General features: G+C 47.8%; 1 protein-coding gene across 2 annotated transcripts in view; it reads right to left on the bottom strand.

The window, feature by feature from the left end:
* Positions 1–16299: 16299 nt before the first annotated feature.
* Positions 16300–23075, bottom strand: part of IGSF5 (immunoglobulin superfamily member 5) — a 39837-nt gene continuing 33061 nt past the window's right edge. For both annotated transcript variants that reach the window (XM_015239843.3, XM_015239845.3), the window contains one exon: positions 16300–17134. In XM_015239843.3, coding sequence (XP_015095329.1) covers positions 17039–17134 — 96 coding nt within the window. In that variant the 3' untranslated portion in view covers positions 16300–17038. The remainder of the gene's footprint in view (positions 17135–23075) is intronic.

Below are 23075 nucleotides of genomic sequence, written 5' to 3'. Positions count from 1 at the left end.
GAGGCACCGTCCGCATACAGTGCTGTTCTTAGCATAGAGCCCGGCACAGAGTCAGCGCCAATGGATGACAGGATGCGTCATTGTCTACCACAAGGCATGATTCCTGTGCAGACTCCTAAGCTGTAGATTGCTACAGACAGAAATCCTCAAGTCAACATGCACTCCAAAATGCTACTCCATCCAGGAAATGGGTACCAGCAGAAGAACTTGAACAGGACAAAATATTTTTTAATAGAAAGAAATGTAAATTTCTATTTTGCGGTCATAATAAAAAAATGTTTGATCAAAACCACAAGAAAGCTCCTGGTGTAAATGAACAAGCTGCAGAAGCTTGAGTCTTGCGGTGCCAGTTGGGTCCTGAAACATAAGCAGGAAGAAGTGCACGGTGAGATGGAGGGGTTCTGCTGGCCATGCAGACCCAAGGGCACCCTCCCTAGACGAAGGAGCTGTTCTGTGAATAAGTATCTTTTAACACCACATGCCCTGCTGGCTCAGCACTTCAGCAATGTCATCAGAAATGAAAGATGTTGGATGTGTGACTTAATTGGAAGGTCAAACTCGGTGACCTCTCCTGTAGGCTGCGACAGCATGGGGCCAGATCATTCTGTAAGTATGAGGAGGCCATCATTATATTCAAAAACATCTCAGCGGAAAAACCAAAGGAGCAAGCAAAATGCCATGACCTCTCACACCTCTGAGCCCCAGATCCCTGAGGCGGCAGCTGACCAGCACCACCAGATGCTCCCCCCGTGTGAACTTCCCCCTTGAGCTCTGGTCCTGCTGGGCTGGGACATGAGCTCGCCCAGTCCAGCCCCACTGCCTTCCAAGCTCTGCAGAGACCTTCCACCCAGTGAGCCAACCTGGGTTGTCAACCTGCCTGATTAAGAATTAATCATGTAGAAAATTGAGGGCATCTCTCTCTTTTCCCTCTCCAAGTCCTTGAAGTGTGGGAGAGATGGATTCATTGAATCAAAGACCTGGATATTCTAACTACACTCTGCCCTTCCTCATTCACTCAACAAAAATATATTGAACCCCCATTACCTGCTAGAAGTTGTTCTAGCCAGCAATGCACAAAGCAACAACACACAGGACAAACTTTTAGAGGCCCTCATGAAACTTACTTCCTACTGGCAGAGACAGACAATAAACTAGCAAAGGAATGAGCCTGTCACACTCATTTTGAATACTAATAAATGCTATCAAAAATAATACAACAGATGAAGGAACAAAGGTGACAGGAGCGGGACATGGGACAATTATAGATACAGCCAACCGAGGGTCTTGTCCATGGAGATGCTGTGTTAGCACTGAACTGAATGGAATGAGGGGACCAACCTGGTGACTATCTGGGAAAATAGCATGGATTTAAGGGAAAAGTTGCTGCAAGGATAAAAGCTCTGAGGCAGGGGTGAGCTTGGCCTGTTTTAGAAATTGTGAGCTCCGTGGTTGGAGCAAAATGAGAGAGAAGGACATGAAAGAATTCAAGATTCTAAAGTTACCCAGGCATCAGACATGGAGAGACTTGTGCGTCATAATGAAAAAAAATCGAATTTTTTTTAAGAAATTTTTTAAAGAAGCTTTTAGAGCAGAATAGCTTTGGAGCAGGATAATGGCATGACCTGGTTTAAATTTTAAAATACCACTTTGGTTAATGTATGGAGCAGAAGCAGCTGGAAGGCTACTGCCCAGAGGTGGTGCTGCCTTTGACAGGGTGATAGTAATGGAGGTTGTATCAGTTTTCTATGGCTGCTGTGACAAGTTACTACAAACTTAGTGTCTTAGTGCCTAAAAACAGCACTTATTTATTACTTTATAGTCCAGAACGAACTCTAGGGAAGAAGCTGTTTCCTACTCTTCTGAGTTGTCAGAGCTCCGTTCCTTGCAGCTACAGGGCCAAGGCTCCTCTTTCTTTGCAGACTCTGAAATGAGGGCTACAGCGTTCCTCGGTTCATGGCCTCTTTTCTTTATCTTTTGCCTTCCTCTTCCATTTTTACGGACTCATATGATTAACCTGGGTCACCTAGATAATCTAAGATAGCCTCCCATCCAAGGTCTGTAACCTTAAGTGCATCTGCACAGTCCCTGCTGCCATGTAAGGTGATATTTGTAGGTTCTGGGGATTAGAGCATGGACGTCTTTGAGGGGAGCCATTATTCTGCCGACCACAGAAGTGGTGACAGTAGGTGGATTCCAAATGTATTTAAAGGATATTTCCAATAAGAAAATGTATAAAAAATTTGAAGAGGAAAACCAAAGCCAGGTGGCCTGACTCCAGGTGGCATCATTTACTGAAATGGGGAGCAGTAGATTTGGGGAAGCAGTAGATTTGATGGGCAATGGGGAGATAGGTAGATTTGAGGCATCTATTTAACAGCTAAATGAGATGCTAAGTAGTAAATTGGATAACAAGTCTGAAGTTTAGCAGGAAGGTCAAGGACAAATATAAAAATGTAGAACTATCAGCTTATGCATGGATTTTAAAGCCATGAGTCTAAGTAAAATGTGAAACCATCTAGCAAAAGATTGTAGACAGAGAAGAGGAACAAAAACTCAGCCCAGAATGAACCAACATTTAGACATCACAAGAAGAGGAGAATCCTAAAAAACAAATAACATAGAAAAAGAAGTTAGTAAAGTGCGAGGGGGAGAATGGAGCCTCTTGGAAACCAAATGAGAGATTTCAAGGAGGAAGTGATCAACTGTACCAAATACTGCCAGTGGGTCAAGCAAGATGAAGGCTGCAGGCATCCATTGGATTTGACAAGATGGTGGTTGTTGGAGACCTTGACCAGTGTGATTTTAATATGGAGGTGAAAAGCTTATTGGAATAGGGAGATGAGACAGTAGGAATTGTCATTTGGGACAACTCTTGAGGATTTTTGCTACAAAGAACCGCACATTGGGTTGATGACTACAGTGGGATGAAAAGTCAAAGAAGGACAATGTTTTGGTGTGGGAGGTGGTACAACACATCAGCCAATGGCAGTGATCCAAGAAAGAAGGGGTTGTTGATGGTGCACGGAAGCCACTGACAGTAGCCAATAGAGAGAAGGTCCAGGGCACGTTGGGGTGGGGGGTGGTTTTGACACAGCAGACTCTTTATCAAAGAAAGTAGGTACAGGGTATGAGTCAGACAGAGGCTATTGTGGGGCTGGCGATTCAGTGGGGAAAATATAAGGTGGTTGTCTTTTGATTGTTCAGGGAATTAAAGCAAGATCACCAATTGGGAGTGATTATCCTTCAGCAAATATTTACTTCCTTCCTCCAACATCTCCACCTGAGGAGGAAACTTTCCTACCATACCGATGTGGGGGTTGCTCTTGTGACTTAGTTTGGCCAATGGAATGTGAGTGAATGTGAGGTGAACAGAGAATTGAAATGATCTGGCCCAGCTGGGATGGTCTCTTTGATTCTGCCATCATCATGAGAAGAGTGTTTCCCTGGCCACTAGAATAAGAAGAGACACATGGAACAAACAACCTGGCTGATCCATGGCTTAGAAGGTGCAATCGCAAATACTGGCTGTTGTAAGTAGTGGGGATTTTTTACTTGCTTGTTACACGCCAAAAACTGACTGATGCACAAGGATACTGGCAGCTCCAAGGAAGAGTAGAAAAGTGTGAAGATGTGAGAGAAAGAATTGACCAGAGGAAGTAACACGGTAGCCGGGCAGTGCTGAGGAACTAAGGGAAATCATGAAATGAATTCAAAGTGGGACCAGTGAGCACTATTGGCAAACATTTCTAGCCACATTCAGTTGCTTGGAAGCAAGTGTGAATTAGTCAGAAAATTTACTTCTGCCAAGGCTGGAGGTTTGCCAAACAATGTCAAGAGGGACAAAGAGCTGAGGGTGTTTGCAAAGTGGGTGATTATAGTTAAGGACCGTGAATTCTAAAGTGGGTAAAAAAAAAAAAGATAGTGAAAAAGGAGGAATAAACCGGTGGTCCCAGTGTAGACTAAGCATTGTGAGGGCAGAGGGCTCAAGCCAGTCAAGATAAGAAGTGGGAGTCTAAGAGGAGCACGTTTAGGATTAAAATTTTGAAATGACCAAAGGAGCAGGTGGTTGAGGTGCAGGAGAGAAAACCTTGTGTGTGAGCAGCGAGGAAATGAAGGAGCTGAGAAGCTGATGTGTCGGGTTTGACATGAATGTTGAAACACCAAGAATGGAAGAGCAGTGCTGAAGACAGTGTGAGGTGCTCGGTAGCCGTACCTGCTCATGTTAAGTTGGAGGTAGATGTGAGTCTCCAGAGTAAGAACAGATGACGTTTTACTTACTTATAATAACCACACTCCTCCCCGCACAGCCCAATTTTTGTCCCCGGGGTGATGCAATGGGGGCCACACCAGATGCTCCCCTGTGCACACTGCAGCTGCAAATGAAAATGTGGGCATCTGAGTTGTTATATAGAACGGCTGGTATAGGAGCCCTCCTCCCCTTATCGAAAAGGAAAATTAAAACTTGTCTAAGGAAAACAGAGTTGGACGGTAAAGTGGTAAAAACAGATTTTATTCAGAACAACTGCAATTGGGGAAAAAATGAGACCTCCATATAGACCAGGTTCAACTCCGAGTATGATGTGGACAATTGGGAATTACAGCCACGGAGCTGAGTGGGGGCAGCGGAGGGAAAATTACTGAGAGGAAGCATCAGGGGTCGGGGGTTGCTGGGCAGGCTAAGCCATCAGGGTCTTGCTGAAGGCAGCCTGGGCGAGCAGACGCCATCTGGGGGATGGTGGAGGACAAGGAACTGGGTCAGATAGCAAGGACGGGGGCTTCTGGTTAAACTGACTTAGCACGGCTCTTGCCAAAACTGGCTTCTACAAGGAAATGCTCCGATGGATCTAGGACAAGGCCCAGGACTCTGACTAAAATTGGTCAAGGAGAGAACCTTTGTCACTCCCTAAGGTAAATAAACCCTCCTTGGAAAGGATCCTGGGTTCTTATCCTTCGGAATGTAAATACATGACTCTAAGAAGGCGAGAAGATGAGTGTCTCCAGCTTCGGACCCAGGACGAGCGAAGGTCCCGAGTCGCGGCCCCAGCTCGAAATATAAACACACGCCTCCAGGGAGGGCAGTCTCTCAGGAAGGTCTGCCCCTACCCCATCACCCCTAACCTCGCAGCCTTGTTCTTTTAGCCCCAGTCCCAAGTTTCAGTAAGATGTATTCAGACACCCTAACTAGACAGAGACATAAAAATATTTTCTCAGCAGGTGCCCAGATAATAAGAATGAACTGAGTGTTCAAACCTTCCATGAACCAGGAGAAGTGACCCAAAAATGAGCTGAGGACGGTGACAAGTGTGGGGTGATGGCTGTTTTTATGCCTCAGCTCGACTGGGCCACAGGGCTCCCAGACACTTGGTTAAACGTGAATCTGGGCATGTCTGTGCCAGTGTTTCTGGAGGAGATTGACATATAAACTGGTCAACCAAGGAAAGCCAGTTGCCCTCCCCAGTGTGGGTGAGCCTTGTCTAATCAGTGGAAGATCTGAATAAAATAAAAGGCTGAGTAAGAAAGAATCCTTATCCTCTGCTTCACTGTCTTTGAGGTGAAACAGCAATCTCCTCCTGCCTTCAGACTCAGACCCGGACGGGACCTTACACAGACCAGCTCGCCTGGGTCTCCAGCTGGCCAGCTGGAGAGATATTGGAACTTCTCAGCCTCCATAATGATGTGAGCTAATTCCTTATAATAAATATATATTGTTTTAAATAAAACATATAATATTTTAAGCTTTTAAGAAGGCATAAATCACATCTTTCTAGACATTACTATTTTTTATCTTAATGGTGAAATAAAAAGAGTACACTGACACTACCCTGACGTGTGGCCAGCTGTAACCAGCGTTCTCTCACCGCGATCTTCCTTTGGTCCCTGAAGCGCAGAAGTGTGCGTTTTCCAGAGAACAGATCTAAATTTTGCATTTTTCAGGTCGCTGTTCGCACCTGCCCACAGTTGCCCTGAAACAACGAGTTTAAAGCCTGTTACACTCATTCACGTTGCGGCCTTGTTACTCCCACAGGCCTCTGAGAGAACCACTTGCATACCAGTGACAAGGAAGTCCCCCCGGGGTTCTCCATTCCTTTGCTTCCTCATAACTATCATAAGCGAAGAGCAGCTGCGTGCCCTGCACAGTTTCTCTGCGGTTTTCCAATAAAGCAGAAAGACTTAAGTGTCCAACACTTTGTACCAGAAGCTGTATTCCTCAGGTCTGAGACTTTCCAAGTCCTCCTCTTCTAGGCCTCCCCAGTCTTTGCCTGTTTGACTGTGGAGTCAATCGATTGATAGAACGAAGTTAAGGGAGAGGAAGATGCCTGAGGCAGATGCCTCTGGTGCCTGGAGCCCCGCCTCCTCGACCCTCTCTCTCTCGGCCCGAGGTGAAGGATCAGGGGAGCCTCAGATTCATCGCACACTTGGCAGTGCCCCCTGCTCCTGCCCCACGCAGCCACCTTGAGGCTTTCCCATTTGTGCTGCAGGGTCTTCTCAGGAGCTGGAGGGAAGGAGGAGGAAATTAACGTCCCCATCAATGGGGATGGAGCAGCTGAACGAGTTTTGCAGCCTCCCGTCCTTTTGGGGGACAGGGGGGTGGCTTTTCCTTGGCTCCCTACTCTTCGCAGGAGCTCCCGCGTTGGAGCCCTCATGGGCGCAGCAGCACCCCTGCTGGCTTTATAGGTGAATGTCCATACCTGCTTGTTGGCTTTCCCCCTTCCCTGCCTCCCTCTCCCCACTCCCTGACTCCTGCCTCCTGGAATCCCCTTCTCTGGTGGAGGTGAAAACTCAAACCCAGCCCCACCCCCCATCTATTTTGTGTAGTCAGGAAATTGACTGAAGGGCTAACTGAATTTATGAGCCAATTTTGTTAAGTGACAACTTTGGATCATCTGAAAATTTCCCTCCCTAACTCCTCAAAAAGCCCTTGCCAGTACGCTGGCTGCCAGATAGCCAGTCTCAGAAGAAACAGAAAGCAGGCCCAAGAAGCAGAGAAGGTGTTTCTCCCTCTCAGACAATATCAGCTCATGTGAGAACCCAAATGCAGATCCACAGGGAGACCACGGTAAGCAGCAGCCAACCTTAAAGCAAGACTTCGACAAACCAATGACTGGAAAATTCAATGCAGACAGTGTCTCATTCTTTGTGTCCAAAGGAACCTTGGAAAATCAATGACTATTTGACTGACTATTCAAGTTCAACTGATAATAGCAAAATAAAGATTCTGAAGCGAATTTGGCCTTCCATGGGTGGGATACGTCTATAGTCCCAGAGAAGCTGTATCCCAGAGCAAATCAAAGGATTATCTTAGAAGTCAGATCATCCAACAAAGTTAAATCTCTTCTCAACTATTTGTTTTTAATTATTATATGACTTTCACTCACATTTGCTGACTCACATGACAGAAAAATATTTATTGAAACTTTCCTCTATTTTTTAAAATAGACTTTATTCTTTTAGAGCAATTTCAGGTTCACAACAGAATTGAGCAGAAAATACAAAGAGTTGCACACAGCCCTCCCCACCCACACATATATACTCCTCTACCCTCAGCCTCCCTCATCAGGGTGGCATATTTGGTACAATCAATGAACCAGCGTGGGCACGTTGTTATCAACCAAAGTCTATAGTTTACATTAGGGTTCATCTTGATGTTGTACGTTCTATGGGTTTTGACAAATGCATAATATAGTCACCACTATAGTATCATGTAGAATAATTTCTTTGCCCTTAAAATCCCTTGTGCTCCAAAAATTTCGCTCTATTTTTTAAATGAACACAAATCATGTCATAGCAACAAGTATTTAAATAACAGTCCTTGTGTATTAAGGTATAAAAATATACTTTTGAGAAATGTATATATTAAAATATATATATGGTTTAGACATGAATTTAGTTTTTATTTATTTGTTTTGGGGGGAAGGGGAGGTAATCAGGTTTATGTATTTATTTTTAGAGGAAGTCCTGGGGAGTGAACCCAGGACCTTGTGCATGCTAAGCACATGCTCTACCACTTGAGCTACAGCCCCCACTCCAGACGTGAATTTCTATAACTCTAGAGTGTTTTGGTTTGGGCGGTGTGGGTTTTTTTTAGTTTTGTTCTTTGCTTCAGTTATTCATTCATTTGGTCATTTGTTTGTTTCCTAGTATGCTAAAGGAATGATTTTAAAAAGAGAAAAAGAAATAATCAGAATGACAGCATCACTTTTTTACAGATAAGCTTAGAGACACAAAATTCATAATTTCAAATTATGGGATGTCAGTGTTAGTTAGGATCTGACATATATCTTCAAAAATTGTTCAAATGAGGGAAGCGCATTTGAATATCCTATGTTTATAGATGACAGAAAAGTCCATTGCGAAGGTGTAGGAACAGAGAAGTTTATGAAAACAGCCAGAAAAAAAGGCAGATAGCTGTTCATAGACAAGGGAATTTATAGATAAGTTAATGCCTGTGTATAAAGGGGTTGTAATAATCTGCTCAGGCTGCCAGACAATATCCCATGGGAGGGACGGCTCTAACTACAGATATTTATTTTCTCACAGTAGTGGAGGCTGGAAGTCCAAGATCAAAGTGCAGGAAATTCAATTGCAAGAGGCTGCCTCCTCTCTCTGTGCTCCTGTGGCCTTTCCTCCATGGCTGTGTGTGCAAAGAGAGAGAGCTTTCTGTGTCTCCTCCTCCTCTTACGGGGACACCAATCTCTTCACATTAGGGCCCCACCCTTATGACCTTATTTAACCCTAACTACCTCTCAAAGGCCCCACCTCTAAATACCATCATATCAGGGTTAGGACAGCACGTGAATTCTGGGAAGACACAATTCAGTCCATGACTGGGGTCTTGCCCTTTGATGCAACAATGTCTCTTTTTAGGACCTATCATAAGGGAGGATTCCAAACAATGGGAAAATGTGTGTCTAAAGATTTTTTCTTACAGAAAAAAATATGGAAGTAACCTAAAATGCGAGACAACAGTAAGGGGCGTAAGAATGACAAAGCCACGCAGAGAAATACTATGTGGCCATTAAAAATGGCACCTACAAAGACTGCGCGGCAACAGGGAAAATATTTGCAGTATAATGAGAGGTGACTTTTTGAAAAAAACATGGGGGGTTGAGTAAATCTAGTTAGGCTTGAACTGGCCTTGGGTTGTTTTAGTTATTGTTACTGTTAGAGGCCGAACTGTTTCCCCAAAAAATCTGCCTGTGGAAGCCCTGACCCCCAGAACCTCAGCGCAAGACTGCATTCGCAGATGGGACCTTTAAAGAGGAAATAAAGCTTAAATGAAGTCGTAAGAGTGACCTCCAAGGCGATCCGACTGGTGTCCTTTTAAAAAGAGGAAGAGTCACCAAGAATGCGCGTGCACAGAGGACAGACCGCATGAGGACCCAGGAGGAGACGGCCATCTGTAAGCCAGGGAGAGAGTGCTCAGGAGAAACCAGCCCTGCCGGCACCGTGACCTTGACTTCCAGCCTCCAGAACTGTGAGAAAATTAAGTTCTGTTGCTTTAAACTCCCCAGTCTCTAGTCCTTGGATTTCTGGCTCCTTGATTAACCCTCTGACGGGCACAGGGAAAGCTCTGATTCTGCAGCTTACCCAGCCTTTTCTCATGGTGGTCTGAGTGATGGTCCTTGCAGCTTTCTACATTCCAGGCAGAAAAGGAACCCACGTCCAGTCTTAAGCGGCACGTTGGCTGGAGGTAAATGCTGAGCTCTGCACAAGCAGAGATGTATTTTGCCAACATGACAACGCCAAGCCCAGCACTGTACCTACCACGAGGCTCTGATATCACTGATAGTTCTCCATCACTCCAAAGAATAACCAGGAATTTGGAAACATCCAGTTAAGAAAAACAACAGAGGGGGATGGGAAGAAACGGTTACTTAAAGCAATCTAAACAATTTGGGGAAGACCTCTCTTTTCCCCTCACCAGACCTCCTTCAGAAGCCACATGTGACGCTGTGGAAGGTGAGAAATGCAGAGATATTTTACATTTAAAAGGACATTCACACGCAGATAGTCTAAAGTCTCTTACGCTTTCAAATGCAGCGCCATAGGGGTCACAATTCTTTTGCAATGCCCATTTTGCTTTCCTGAAATTGAATTCATAGATCACATAACTTATTTAAATTTTAGGATGAAAACCTCCAACATAACGCTATGTGAGATACAGGAGGTACGAAAGGATTCACAGGACAGCAAGTGTAATGCTCAACGGGACACACCAGAAGACGGGAAGTATTGAAGTTCCCGCCTCCACGCCTGGACTCACCAGGGACGCAGGGATGCTGCCGCTATCACCCAGACGGGCCCCTGTGCGTCGTGTTAGCAGCTCGGACACTGCCGGCGGCGGCGCTCCTAGTGGTGCAGATTTCCAAACGGGCAAACGACTCTTGAGCAAGCTCCTCCCAAAACCAACTTTAATCTTCTCTTGATTTGCAGGGTAGCTGCCTTCATGGAAAGTTCAGTGTAATTTCCATGCATGATAAACATTCTCTATGTTTTTATTTGTTGTGAAATATGTATAATGAAAAATAGGCTGAGATAAACAGATTTATCACTTATATAGATGCCTGACGGGACGGGTGAAAGTTTTGTGGCTTCTCCCAAGTCTGGCAGGGCATCTAGGAGCTCGCCCGCAACTGAAAGTCACCGGCACGTGTCAATCACTAAGAACTTCAAGGATCACACGTGCATCAGAAGAACGGCCACACCTTTGACCAAAGAGCCTGTGGCTCGGACGAGTCAGGCAACGTGCCCACGGTCACACAGCAAGTTGGTTGCAAGCCCGATGGCTCGTTTTCAGGCTGTTTCCTCTGCATCATGCTTCTAGGGGCCACCAGGCTCCTGCAAGGGAAAATCCAACCCTACAGCAGCTCCCCCAGACCAAACAAATCCTCATGGTCTCCTTAAAGGTGTGTCTTTCAGCTGCAGGTGGTGCTTGTGCCCCTTTTGCTGGAGATGCTGTGGACTAGGTGGGCTAACGAGGGGAGAGTGGCCTCTGACACACGTTACCCATCAGGCCTCGACAGCCTGGAGGTTCTGAAAACAATGGGAACCATCGCCTAAGAGCAAAACCCATTTCCATGTCCCCAAGCTGCTTCTGGAATAAATTGTTCATTCTGCAAGCATTTATCGACCGCACAAAACACCCCTGCCCTGATGGGAGCAGCGCCAGGGCCACAGGGGAGCAGGCAGACGTGAAGCCTGCCCACCTTGGAGGAATTTAATGGGAAAGCAGGCAGTCGGTGATTGATTACGTAGGCACATCATTAGTACAATGAAGGAGACGTCGAAGGCAACGTGGTAACACAGTCAGGCATTAGCCCAGCAGGGAGGGAGTCAGAGTCCCGCCAGGCTCCGAGTGACAGGGAATAAGGGATTCGTTATTGGATCCCACCTCCCACAGCGCAGGAGACAGTGGGGAGGGAAAGGCCCAGAAGGGGAGGCTCACAGGGTCAGAAAAGAGTCACTAACCAGGGCCTGGGAGGGAAGTTGTGATGTCCACGGTGTGCGCAGCCCCTGCAGACACACCGTCGGCACAAGAGCGGGACGTGAGGTGAAGCTGGTCAGCAGCCCCACAGACCTGGACCCAGGAGGAACGCCCGGGACCCCTGCCTTTCCCTCAGCTCGCCCCCCACCGTGGCGCAGGCGCCCTGCAGAAGCCGGGACCCTGCCCCCAGAGCCGCACGGGTGGCTAAGTGCCTGCAGGATGAATGCCTTATTCCAGCGTCTCTCCCCTTCCCTGGCTCTTGACACACTCTTGTGCACACACACGTGTATACGTACCATACACACACGTATATACAGGCACGCGCGCGCACACACACACACACACACAACTGTGAAGATGCTCCTGCCGCTATACAAGACTTGACACTGACTACATTGCACTTCACCCAGTCCAGTGTGTACTTTCTGAGGGAAAGAAAGCAAAAAGAAACTAGATCAGCTGTGGTTTCTAAAATCTGTTTCTGATTGAGACAACACACGCCATTATTTGAACTCCCTGAGACCGTGTTAGCCATGAAAGTGAAGTGCAGTGTGACCGAGCTCCCAGGCTGTTATCCCAGGAAATACCATACATCCTTCAGGCTGCCGAGGAGGAATAAAATCCACACCTTCTGTTCTACGTGTCTCCCCAGAGACTTTTCTGGAGTCTTATAAATTTTCTGCTTTATCAACCCAGGTGGATTGCGAGGACAAGCATGAATCTCTCCGTCTGAAGCCACTGGCTGAGCAACGATTCTCACACGTTGTCCCACCGGCCCATTCAGAGTCTCACTGCATTTTTAGAGACAACACGTCTCACCCAACAAGAGACGGAAGACGACACGGGCCCCAGCCCGCTGCCTCGGGTTTGCTCACGTCCAGGCCGAGAGGCTGGAGCCCCTACTTCGTAAACGCTGGAAAGTGAGTCTCCCCGAGGTCGTGGTCTGCCGCATGACTTCCAAGCTGGGCGAGATGAGAATTAAATATTTACCATCTGCAGGGGAGCGTGGCTCCCTCCAAATGCTGCAGGGGTGAGGGAGGCCTGAATGCAGTCAGGGGGGTAGCCCCGGTCCTAAGAGCCGGGCCGTGTCCGATGAGGACAGGGCACGGGTGTGTGTGTGCGTGCGTGTGTGTGTGAACATCTCCGTGAAGGTAGGATGGGGGTGCACTCAATCCCTCTGTTCTACTGATGTGTCACCAGAGCCGTGACCCACTCAAGTTCAATGCTGCCAGATTGCTTTCCCCCTACGTGTGTCCTCTTTTGGTAAATGGATTCATCCCAAGGAGAGGAAGAAGCGGAACCCTTCTGGGCACATCGTCCTCCCCATGACGTCACAGGCGCATTCTCGGGGCCCTGATTTCTATTTCCTAAATGTCCACGTCCTCCTGGATGGGCATCTTCTGCTTCCTCTCCCCATCCATGTGTCACCCTCCTTCAGCCCGATGGCGTCAGTGGGCAACCTGGACCCCTGGCTCTGGTCGGGGACAGGGAGCAAGAGAGTGAGGAGACGGAGTCTTTGTCCCCTGACTCCCTTCCACGACTTGGCTGTGTCCCTCTACCTGCGGCCCAGCGACTGGCAGGGGCCCTCTCCATTCAGGGCTGCCCGCCTCTCCCTGCCCTGTGAGCCCTGTGAGCCCTGTGGAGCGTAACAGCCCCCCAGGTCCACGGGTCCTGCCTCACGGGTGCCAGACCGCCTTCCACCCCCTCCTACACACCCCTGAACCCTTCCTTCCAGCCCCTCACTGACTTCTCTCATCTCTGAGCTCTGCATCCTTACCTGTTCCCCCGAAAGGACTATACTCCCGCTCCGCGCAGGACACGGCGTTCTTACCCAGAGACATTTTACTCACTTAAGTGGCAGGTTCAGATGCTGACGCAGCATCTCCCGGATGCTTGGCAAAATCCACTCACCTTTAGGTCATCGCTGCCTAGGAACTGACAATACAACTTTAATGTCCCTAATGGTTTTCCCAGATCAGGACCGCACATGGCAAAGGAGGTACATCTGTTTGAGCTCCGATTATCTTCAATATGTTGGCATTTTCAAGTGAGTCCTACTCTAAGTAAATTCTGGAAAATCCCTGACTTCATGGGGTAGGTTTGCAATGTGACCGCATAACCGAGGTCAAAGATCCCTGGAAAGATGGGCAGATGGAGTCCCTCTGGCTAGGATGTTATGACTGAGACTCTGAGGAATCTGTTTAATTTATCTTAGCTTCACTGGCCATTCATGAGCAGAGAGTCACATCTATCTTTCTGAGAAACGCCCTTGGCCATGACATTTCGACCCCTCTCACCCCAGCCCCTGAGCCTGCTTCAGCTCTCCGCGTCGCCGGAGTGAGCGATGAATCCACCACATCAGTGAAATCCCATTATCAGCTGAGAGCTGCCTTGGGGTTTGCAGGACTCCTAAATAGAACCTGGCAAGTACACAGACATAACCCTGAGAGAAAACACGGATTACGTGTTTGTGTAAAAGGGCCCATCCTGGACACGTCAAGGTCATTTCCGAGGAGCTGGCTCTAGGTCAGCACGGTCCAATAAAACTTTCTGCAGCAATGAAACCTGTCATCTGCGTGGCCAATACAGTAACCACTAGCCACACGTGGCTACTGCACACTTGATGTGAAGCCAGTGGGATGGAGGAAATTAATCTTCTATTTTATTTAATTTCAAATAATTTACATGCAAATAGCTGCACGTGCCTAGGGTTTTGAACAGCGCAACTCTAGGTAGTTCTGTTCACAAAATATACATCCCTCTTGTGAAATAGAATCTGGCTGGGGGTCCTTTCGAGAAAACTTGTTTGTGGAATAAGCTACTATTAAGAACCTGTTTACTAGTGACACTGGAGAACTTCCCAGAGTTGGAAAAATGAAAAAAATCACATCGACGGATTCACCGAGCCCATAGCAAGTTGGAGAAATTTCAACGAAGATCATCTGGCATTGTTCTCCAGAGTTTAAAACTTAAAGTTCAATTATATTTTACATGCAATACCCCCCCCCGCCCCCACCGACTCCTAAAATAACCCCACGGGAATATGATTCTTACAGCAGGCAGATGGCAAATATTCATTATACTTCAATATACTGTCTTTCTCAATATTCGCTTGTTTGAGATCAATATTTACTCAATGCCTACTGAATGCCAGCTTCTGTAAAGGTTACAAAAGGCGTAAATGACGTGACATTTGCCTTGTCTTGGGATCTGGGTTCTGTGGCAATTTAAGGAGAGTAAACTATGAAGCAAAAAATATGGAGGTCGCTCAACAAACAGCTCTGCTTGAAGGGTCCTTAGAGTTTCTGATCTTCCTCCTTGACTTGTATCCATTTGAGGATGGTGGCAGGAGACAGAATCATGTTGACAGGGAGTAAAGAAGTCATTATAATAAACAAGAGTCTCATTTTTAAGCAGCTGAATTGGCAATTTTTCCCATAAAAAGGACTCATAGGAAAAGGATGACAATAGTCACCAGTTTTTGAAATTTTGCATTTTTAGTTCTTCTCTAAAGAAAATACATGACCAGTTCCCTCACATCAGGGACAGTCTTAGAAGAGATGATTTTATTTTTCAAGATCCTCTAAGTGGTGGTGATGTTCAAAATATTGGACAACCTGTAAGGCAGGAGCACATCCACTCAGAACCGATAGTGTATGGGCACCAACCAATCAGAATGGATACTGTATGGGCACCAACCAATCAGAATGGATACTGTATGGGAACCAGCCAATCAGAACAGATACAGGACAGAACACAGCCCCGTGTTGTGCAGTAGATTATAAATATCCTTGATTTAGTTGTTGATTCATAAGAGGGAGTCCAGGGGCTGATATGATTAAAGATAAAAAAAATTTATAAATCATGATAGTATATGGGCATACCTCAATTTATTGTGCTCTGTTTTATTGTGTCGTATAAATACTGCTTTATTTTCAAATTGAAGTTTTGTGACAGCCCAGCGCAAGTCTGTGGACGCCATTTTCCCAACAGCATTTGCTAACTTCCAGGCTCTGTGTCACATTTTGATAATTCTCACAATATTCCAAACTTTTTCATTATTATTATATTTATTATGGCGATCTGTGACCAGTCATCTTTGATGTGACTATTGCAAAAAGATTGTGACTCACTGAAGCCTCAGATGATGGTGAGCATTCTTTAGCAATAAAATATTTTTTAATTAATATATGTGCGTTGTTTTTTAGACATAATGCTGTTGCACATTTAATAGACTATAGTGTAGTGTACACACAGCTTTCATAGGCACTGGGAAACCAGAACAATTAATGTGACTTGTTCTGTTGCTGCGATCTGGGACTGAACCTGCAGCATCTCCGAGGTCTGCCTGTAGAGACTGCTCTAACCATGGATTAGCACCCAGGAGTGTTCAGCGGTCAGAAACATCAAAACGATGACTTCGTGTCTTTTGCCAGGTAATTTTAAGGAATTCACTAAGATCTTAACACTATTTAAAAGTCAAATTCTACTTTGGCAATAGCATGGCTGGGCCTGGGGGTGGTGGAGGGTCCAGAGAAGTTCCTAATTACTCACCATCAGAGAAATCTGTACCAACCAGCAAGGACCTCAGCCAAATAATCGCCCAGCCTCCAGGTTACATGTGAAATGATGGGGTGCGCCGTGAAATGCACTGAGAATCTTCACTTGAAGAAAGAAAAAAAAAATATGGAAGCCTCCTGTTTTGTTTTTTGGAAAATGCTTGATTCCTAAACCCTATGATGCTTTAAACTACCAGCTAAAGAGTAAAGAGTTCAGGAAAGCAGTACAACTTCTGTGGCGGCTTTTATTTATGAAAGACTATATTGCCCATTGCCAGTTTTTCCTTGGTTCGAGGGACATACCCCACAAAGAATAACCCACACCTGACTCACTCCAGCACACGGGCACACGGCTGACGAGGAAGCAGGTAAAAATGATGTCTTTGTATAAACATCCAATAACAAGGCATCTCGCAAGGTGCACATCAGCTTTAGAATGTAATATTATTTATAACCTGTGAGTTCTGGTTTTCTGGGAAATTTTAGACTTCTTGTTCATTCTAATTTTTATCCTCTTTTTTCACAGACAATATGCAATAATATTTATATATTAAAGGTACATAAATATCATCTTCATACAATTTAAGGTAACAAAAACTTCTTAAACGTCATGGTGGGATATAGACTTAGCTACCATCCGTCGGATGAGCAAGCAGGAGTGTTGCGTGATGAGGATCACTGTCATGATGAATGTGCAGCTTTGACTTAGTCACTATGGAATTCACTGAAATCTTGAAACATTTTAAAAGTCACATCCCGCTTTGGAAGCTGGGAAAATAGATTTCTTCTCTCGCTATAACATATCCGTTCTGATGATGCCAAGCAATATCGTGTCTTCCGGGTCATGCTGGCAAAGCTGGAGCCCAGCCTGAGGACTTCGGGAGAGCGATGGTGATGTCACTGTGAGCACAGAGACACCATCGTGAGCAGTGATGGCATCATCGTGACGTAGGTCGTCCACCAAGTGCCTTGTGGAGACAAAGGGACGTCTGTGCTATACCAAAGTCACATTCCTGACCTTCTTAGGACTGCCCATGTAAACAGAGACCCGTGGGGGACTTGCTGGGGCCGGCCGGCGGTCATCAGGTCCCTGGTGACAGAGAGAACAGGGTGGGTTTAGTGGTCGAGATCACCGTAAAGGGCGTGTTTGAGAAAGAAGCTCCACTCGTCAGATAAGATAAAATGAGGGAGCAGAGAGGAACATGAATGTTAACACATGTTTCTTTTATTATTTTCAGTAACACACATTGTAGATGTTTCCCGAGTTCAGGGCCTAAAAAACTATCTCATTCAAAGAATCCAGTGTGTGTGTGAAGGCAAATTAATGGCAAAGATTCAGTGTTTTGTTTTGTTTTTTCAATATTCCTATGGAAATTCTCACCATTGTATGAAAATGTCAAATATCTCTAACCTTCTTTAATATTTCTGATTGAAGTGCAGTCAGTTTGCAATGTTAGTTTCAGGTGTACAGCAAAGATGTTCAGTTATACATATACATACATATTTTTTTCAGGTTCTTTTCCATTACAGCTGATTACAAGAAATTGATTATAGTTCCCTGTGCTGTGCCTAGGTCCTTGTTGTCCAACCTTCTTTAAATAACACACATTCTTTTTAAAGGAAAGAGGCAAAATTGAAGAACTGACTCCATGTAGATGACCCATGTCTCCTCGGACAGGGTGGGGTCCTGGCTCCCCTCCGGGAGGCAGGCAGGCAGTCTTTGTCCTTCTCATTCTGAAATGAAACCCACGCAGACCACTCCCTCCTCGGAGGCACAGGGCCTGGGGGAGAGGAGTGCCTTAACCACACACATTTCCCTGCCGGTCCTGACAACGCCAGTTCAGATTCCTGGGCACCGCAGCCGCATTTAACGTCTTCAATAATGTAACTGGGCCTCCTAAATTATTTACACCACCGCGGAATGTCAGCGAGCCTTGGGGATGGAATCACTCTGGCTCATGGTCTTAATTCACTGACCCCTGAACACACAAGGAGGACCCCGGGATGACCTTCCCTTGTGGGGGGCTGCGGGGGCTGCCTCAGCCTCGCGCTGCGAGGTGGTGCTCCTGCTGTGACGACATCTGGGATTTTTCTGTCATCTGCCTCGTGTTCCCACTACACGGTTGCACGAGCCATTGTCGTTTTGTAAATTTATCGAGTTCATTTCAGTTGATCTCAAAAGGGGAGAGATGAGGGGGGAAGACGTGATCCAGGTTTCAAGTTGTTCCCAAGCTCTCCCCCCAAAACTAACAGACTCAAGAGAAAAGACACAGAATGGCCTGAAATAACCAGAAAAATTGACTGACAGTGAGTCAAGGAGAGGAAAAGAAGGATTGCTTGTTTTAAGCATTCCTCAAAATGTGAAACATTGGCAAACCCCATGGCTTCATATAAAAATAAAAGGCACCTTCCTTTCCCACAAACTGTCGTTTTTAGGAAGAATTTCTGATTTTACTTATTGGTTTTGCACTAACATGTTTCATGAACAGTTAAACCTGCGTTAACTATACTTCACCAACAGAAACTCTTGTCTGGAAAATAATGTCAGAGTTATATATCCTCACTGTAGATTATTTTCAGAAGAAAAATAATCGGTTAAAATAAAGGGTTCTATTTTGGTTTATGTCAGTTTTGAAAATCAGTCTCTTTTTTTAACCTTCTGATCCTTTCTACAAGTTAGTGCATGACTGGGGTCTCCATAGCCTAAAATCCTCTTTATTTCATTCACATTGAATGCACTACACCTTAGGATTCCCCTAAAACACACGGGAGATTTTAAGTGTCCCCCAACCACGGTGCCGCCTAGTTCTGGAGTATTTCCATGCCGAGACTCGTCCACCTAACCCTCATCACAGCCGCATACAAGCATCTCAAATTCTCTGTGTTTTGAGGAAATCTTGGTGCAGTGGGGTCATGAACACAGGTCACCCCAGTTTTAAGAAAACCTCCAGAACCCCGGGGTGACTTTCCCTGAGAAACAACGCAGGGCACGTCTGTTTTGTTTTCACACTGAGCCACAAAAAATTCTCCCAAAGACGATTGACTGGGGAACGTGGTAAAAAATACTCAGTCTTCAGCTCTGTCTCCCAGAAATGCGGCCCCAGAAAGTCCAGACGAAGCTCAGGAGCCAGTATTTTAACAAGCACTCGAAGTGCTTCTCTGTCTTGAGAACCACTGCTCAGCCACCAGGCACCGAGATGGAGGCTTCTCAGGCACTAGATGCACCTGGCCCCTGAGCAAGCATCTTCTGGGATCCAGGACGCGGGAAACGCACACACCGTTTCCACCCGTTGTTGGCAGGAGCAAGGACTCCCCATCTCCGCCTCTGATAAAGGGCCCACATTCAGGGGAGACCCCGCCGGGCGGGGGGCTGAGGGGTGGGGATGACCATGGGAGGGAACGCCGGGCATCCGGCGGGGGCCGCCTTCCTACCATAGTTCACAAGCCATCGGCTCCCAGTTGACCTGACCTGCATCTGCCACAGCCTCCCTGTAGCTTGTGATCACAGTGCCTGGCCTTCGGTGGGACCAGCCTCCAGCCGGTCCCCAATGACACTGTCCCTGAGCCAAGACCTCAGCCCTTCTAAAGTTTTCCAAGGACCATCAGCACTGAAAGCATCAAGAGACAACTGGAGATGTGAAAAAAAAAGTTCCCCACGACACCTCACCCTGACCTCCCCCGTGGCCATGTGGGCCTCGGGCGTTCTGGACTAATCGGAAGGATGTCCTAGGAGCAACAGCTGTGGGAGGCCAGTGCGGCGGCGGATGGGGGTTCTGCCCGCTCCTACAGTCTTAAGATTCCAGTCTCCTGTTTTAGTAACTGTTGGGTGTAAGATGTAATTACAATCCTGCTTGGCAGTGCGTGATGAAAACACAGCGTGTGGAAGCTCACTGAAGCCTGGGGTTGCAGACACAGATGTGTGGAGCTCTGCGTGGGACTGAAGGCGAGGCTGAGAGTGACCCAGAAAACGCCCTGCTCCTTGGCGCCTGGGCTCAGCCCTGAGCAGGCGTGGTCACAGACTGAAGGGCTCCGTGTCTGCACCCTCCGCTCCTTGTAGGGGAGGCCATGTGATTGCAGTAAGAGCATAGGTACCCTCGACCCCCGGGAGGCTCCAGGACAGCCCCTGCCCAGTGGATTTAGTTAGCACAGCTATCATAAACGCCTTGGACTCTGAGCAAATCCTAAGTATTGGGTGGGGTGAAATTACAAAGTACGCAAGTTGCTCTTGGCAACGCCCCACTCTCCCCTCCTGCAAGCCCTACTTCCACCTTACAGCAAGGCAGCCAGTAACCCTTACATCTAGCCACGTGTCAGAACCCCAGCCCCCAGGTGGTTCTAAAACACGAAGATGCTCAGGCCAGCCCAGCTCTACTGAGCCAGGAGGCCCGGAGGTGAGGACCCGGAATCTGGGCATCCCGAAGGCCACGTCGTTGACTCCAGCCGGTACGCAGGCCCTGGCCCTTCAGGCTGCCCCGGCCGTGGCTCCTGTTTGAACAAGACAGCCTTGAAGAAACCAAAGAGACCAAGACCACAGAGGAGTAAAATGACACTCTGATGTGGAATTATTCACTCTTCTCCAATGATCCAAAGTATAACGTTGCATATTTGTCGACGCCGGTCAAGTCACACTTCTCATCGTGACAGCACTGTGATGATCAGTCCCCTGGCACACGTACTCCTGGTGTTGGCTTGCTTGTGACACCACAACGCTGGGCGCTGGGGACACTCTCCACCGGAAAGAATGACTGTGTCACGAGGGCCCAGTAAGGCCGTGCTAGACCGTGTGTGGTCAGTGGCCGTCCACTACGTAAGGGCAGATAAGACACCGGCCGAGCAGGTGAAGGGCAGCATGCAGAGGACACGCACATGTGAGCCGAAGCCAGGACCACCCTGCTCTGAGACCTGTCCACGCCGGGCCGGAGCCTCCGTGCTGCCAGACACACCCTGTGTCGGCAGATGGGACGCGCCTCTGACCCACCAGCCCCGCAGCTGCAGGCTGACTCAAGGCTAGAGATCTCTCGGTTTAACCTACGGGCTTTTCAGGCCCCCAGCCTAGGGCAGACTTTCTGCAAAACTGTGTAATCTGGAGTCAACAATCCCGAACGCTGAGGAGCCAGCTCCTTGGGCAGGAGGCCCGCCGGCCCCTGAGGCCCACATGCGTGGCCTGCACAGCGGGGGTGCGGCCACACAGACCAGGCTGGCTGCACGTCTGGCCTTGGCAAGTGCTCAAGGAGCCTCTGGCTCAGGGTCAAGGTGACCCGCGTCTATAAGCTGTGGCTGCGCCATGTGGCAGCTGACCACACGCAGGACTAGGTCTTCTTTGGACTGAAGACGCAGAAGGGAGCTCCTGAAATCCCAGCCCTCTCCGCTACCCCCATCCTGCCCTCTCCCCCCCTTAAGTGCCTCCAGGGAAGGACAGCCCTCCGGCGGTGCCTCACATCCAGGCTCCAAATGGGCATCCTGGAGGCAGCGCCGGGGCCCATCCCCCACCTTTGGCTTAATGATCAGAGACCGTTCTCTTCAGAAATGTGCTTGTCCTAAGTTCCCACACTGAGAAAACTCCAGCTCTTCAAAAACCCTTCATCAGTTTCTAGCTCAGACCAGAAGAGTCCATCCTCTTTGCATCCTCTGTTTCTGAAGGTCCCTGCTGCTCTGGCCAAGATGCCCTGCTCCCCTAGACGCTGGACAAACAATTCAAGACGCACAGGTGTGTGTGACCAGCCCCCAGGGCCCAGCATCTCAGTGGCCACTGTTCTTTTTCCACCAACAGATGATTTGACCGGCTACATGTTTCAGTAGCAGAAACTGAAGTTTCTTGCCTGGCACAGTTTCAAAGCAGCACGTCAAGCTTAGGAGGCCTCTATTCAGAGCCCGAGACGTCCCGCCGTTCCTGTGTCTGCAAGCATGGAGAGCTCCCGGTTTTCCGCCTTCACGTCGAGGGGAGCCGTCTGACATGACCCACTTCACAATCACCCCAGACCCAAGCACTGTGGCTTGTCTGGTGGAAAGACACACAGCTGAAAAGGTAACCACAGAAAGGCCAGAGAAATAACAACTGGCTTATATGTGTTCTTGGGGTAATGACTCTTGGCGTGGTGGGGGGGCACTAGAGAACCCCTTACATCAGTCCACAGCCCCCATTCAGGTCGGGCGGTAGAGCCTGGACAGGAAGCATCCTTCACAGCCAGGCAATTACTCCCTTCCACCCACAGCCTCTTAGTCAAGAGATGGACACTTCGAAGGAAAGATGGTTGCATCTCCACAGCTGGAAGATATATGTGCCTTGATGGGAATTTTCTCTCTCTGTTGGCCTGCTGTGGGGCCTGAGGAAGTAGCTTGACTCGTCCTGGAAGCTGATGCTTCACCATGTAGGCCCATCTGCTTTGGTGCCGAGGACCCCTCATACGTCTTGGTGCCTGGCTACCTGGGTTGCCACTAATAGCATCATTTAGTTCCTCCCAACACAGGGCTGAGCGTCCATCAAAGCTCCCCTTCCTCCCAGAGGCCTGGGAGGCACACACCACTGGCAAGATGGATGTACGGAGCTGAAGCCCAGCTGCAGGGAGGGACACTATGGCCTGGAGCTGCCTGGAAACGCACGTGAATCCCTGCGCCGGGAAGGAGGGGTGGGGCCGCCAAGGCCCCCGCTCGGCCGGGCAGCACCGCGGGCCCAAGGCGAGTCTGAGGCAGAATGAAGCCAAGGGCGTGTAACCCACTGAGCTGCTGGAACCGCAGTCTGAGAGCCTGGCTTTCCCCAAAACTAAACGGGGAGAACATCCCCACGTATGGGGGACACTACCGCAGAATGGCATCCAAGTGCCTCTCCTCTGAGGCTGCATCTGCACAGGCCACAAAGCAGTCCTGGCTGCATATACATCTGCTTAATGTGGCGTCTGAATATAAAGAGTCGTATTTTCTGCATATGAACTCTGATTCTTTCATGACTGACAACCAGTGCTGACTTCATGTCAGAAAATGAATGTCCTGGGTCCTCACGGGTCCCAGCTGACTATTTGCTTTATGTTAATGTC

Source organism: Vicugna pacos, chromosome 1 (assembly GCF_048564905.1).
Source record: "Vicugna pacos chromosome 1, VicPac4, whole genome shotgun sequence".
Taxonomy (NCBI): Eukaryota; Metazoa; Chordata; class Mammalia; order Artiodactyla; family Camelidae; genus Vicugna; species Vicugna pacos.
Note: the sequence above shows the minus strand (reverse complement) of the source record. Positions and strands in the feature narration are given on the sequence as shown.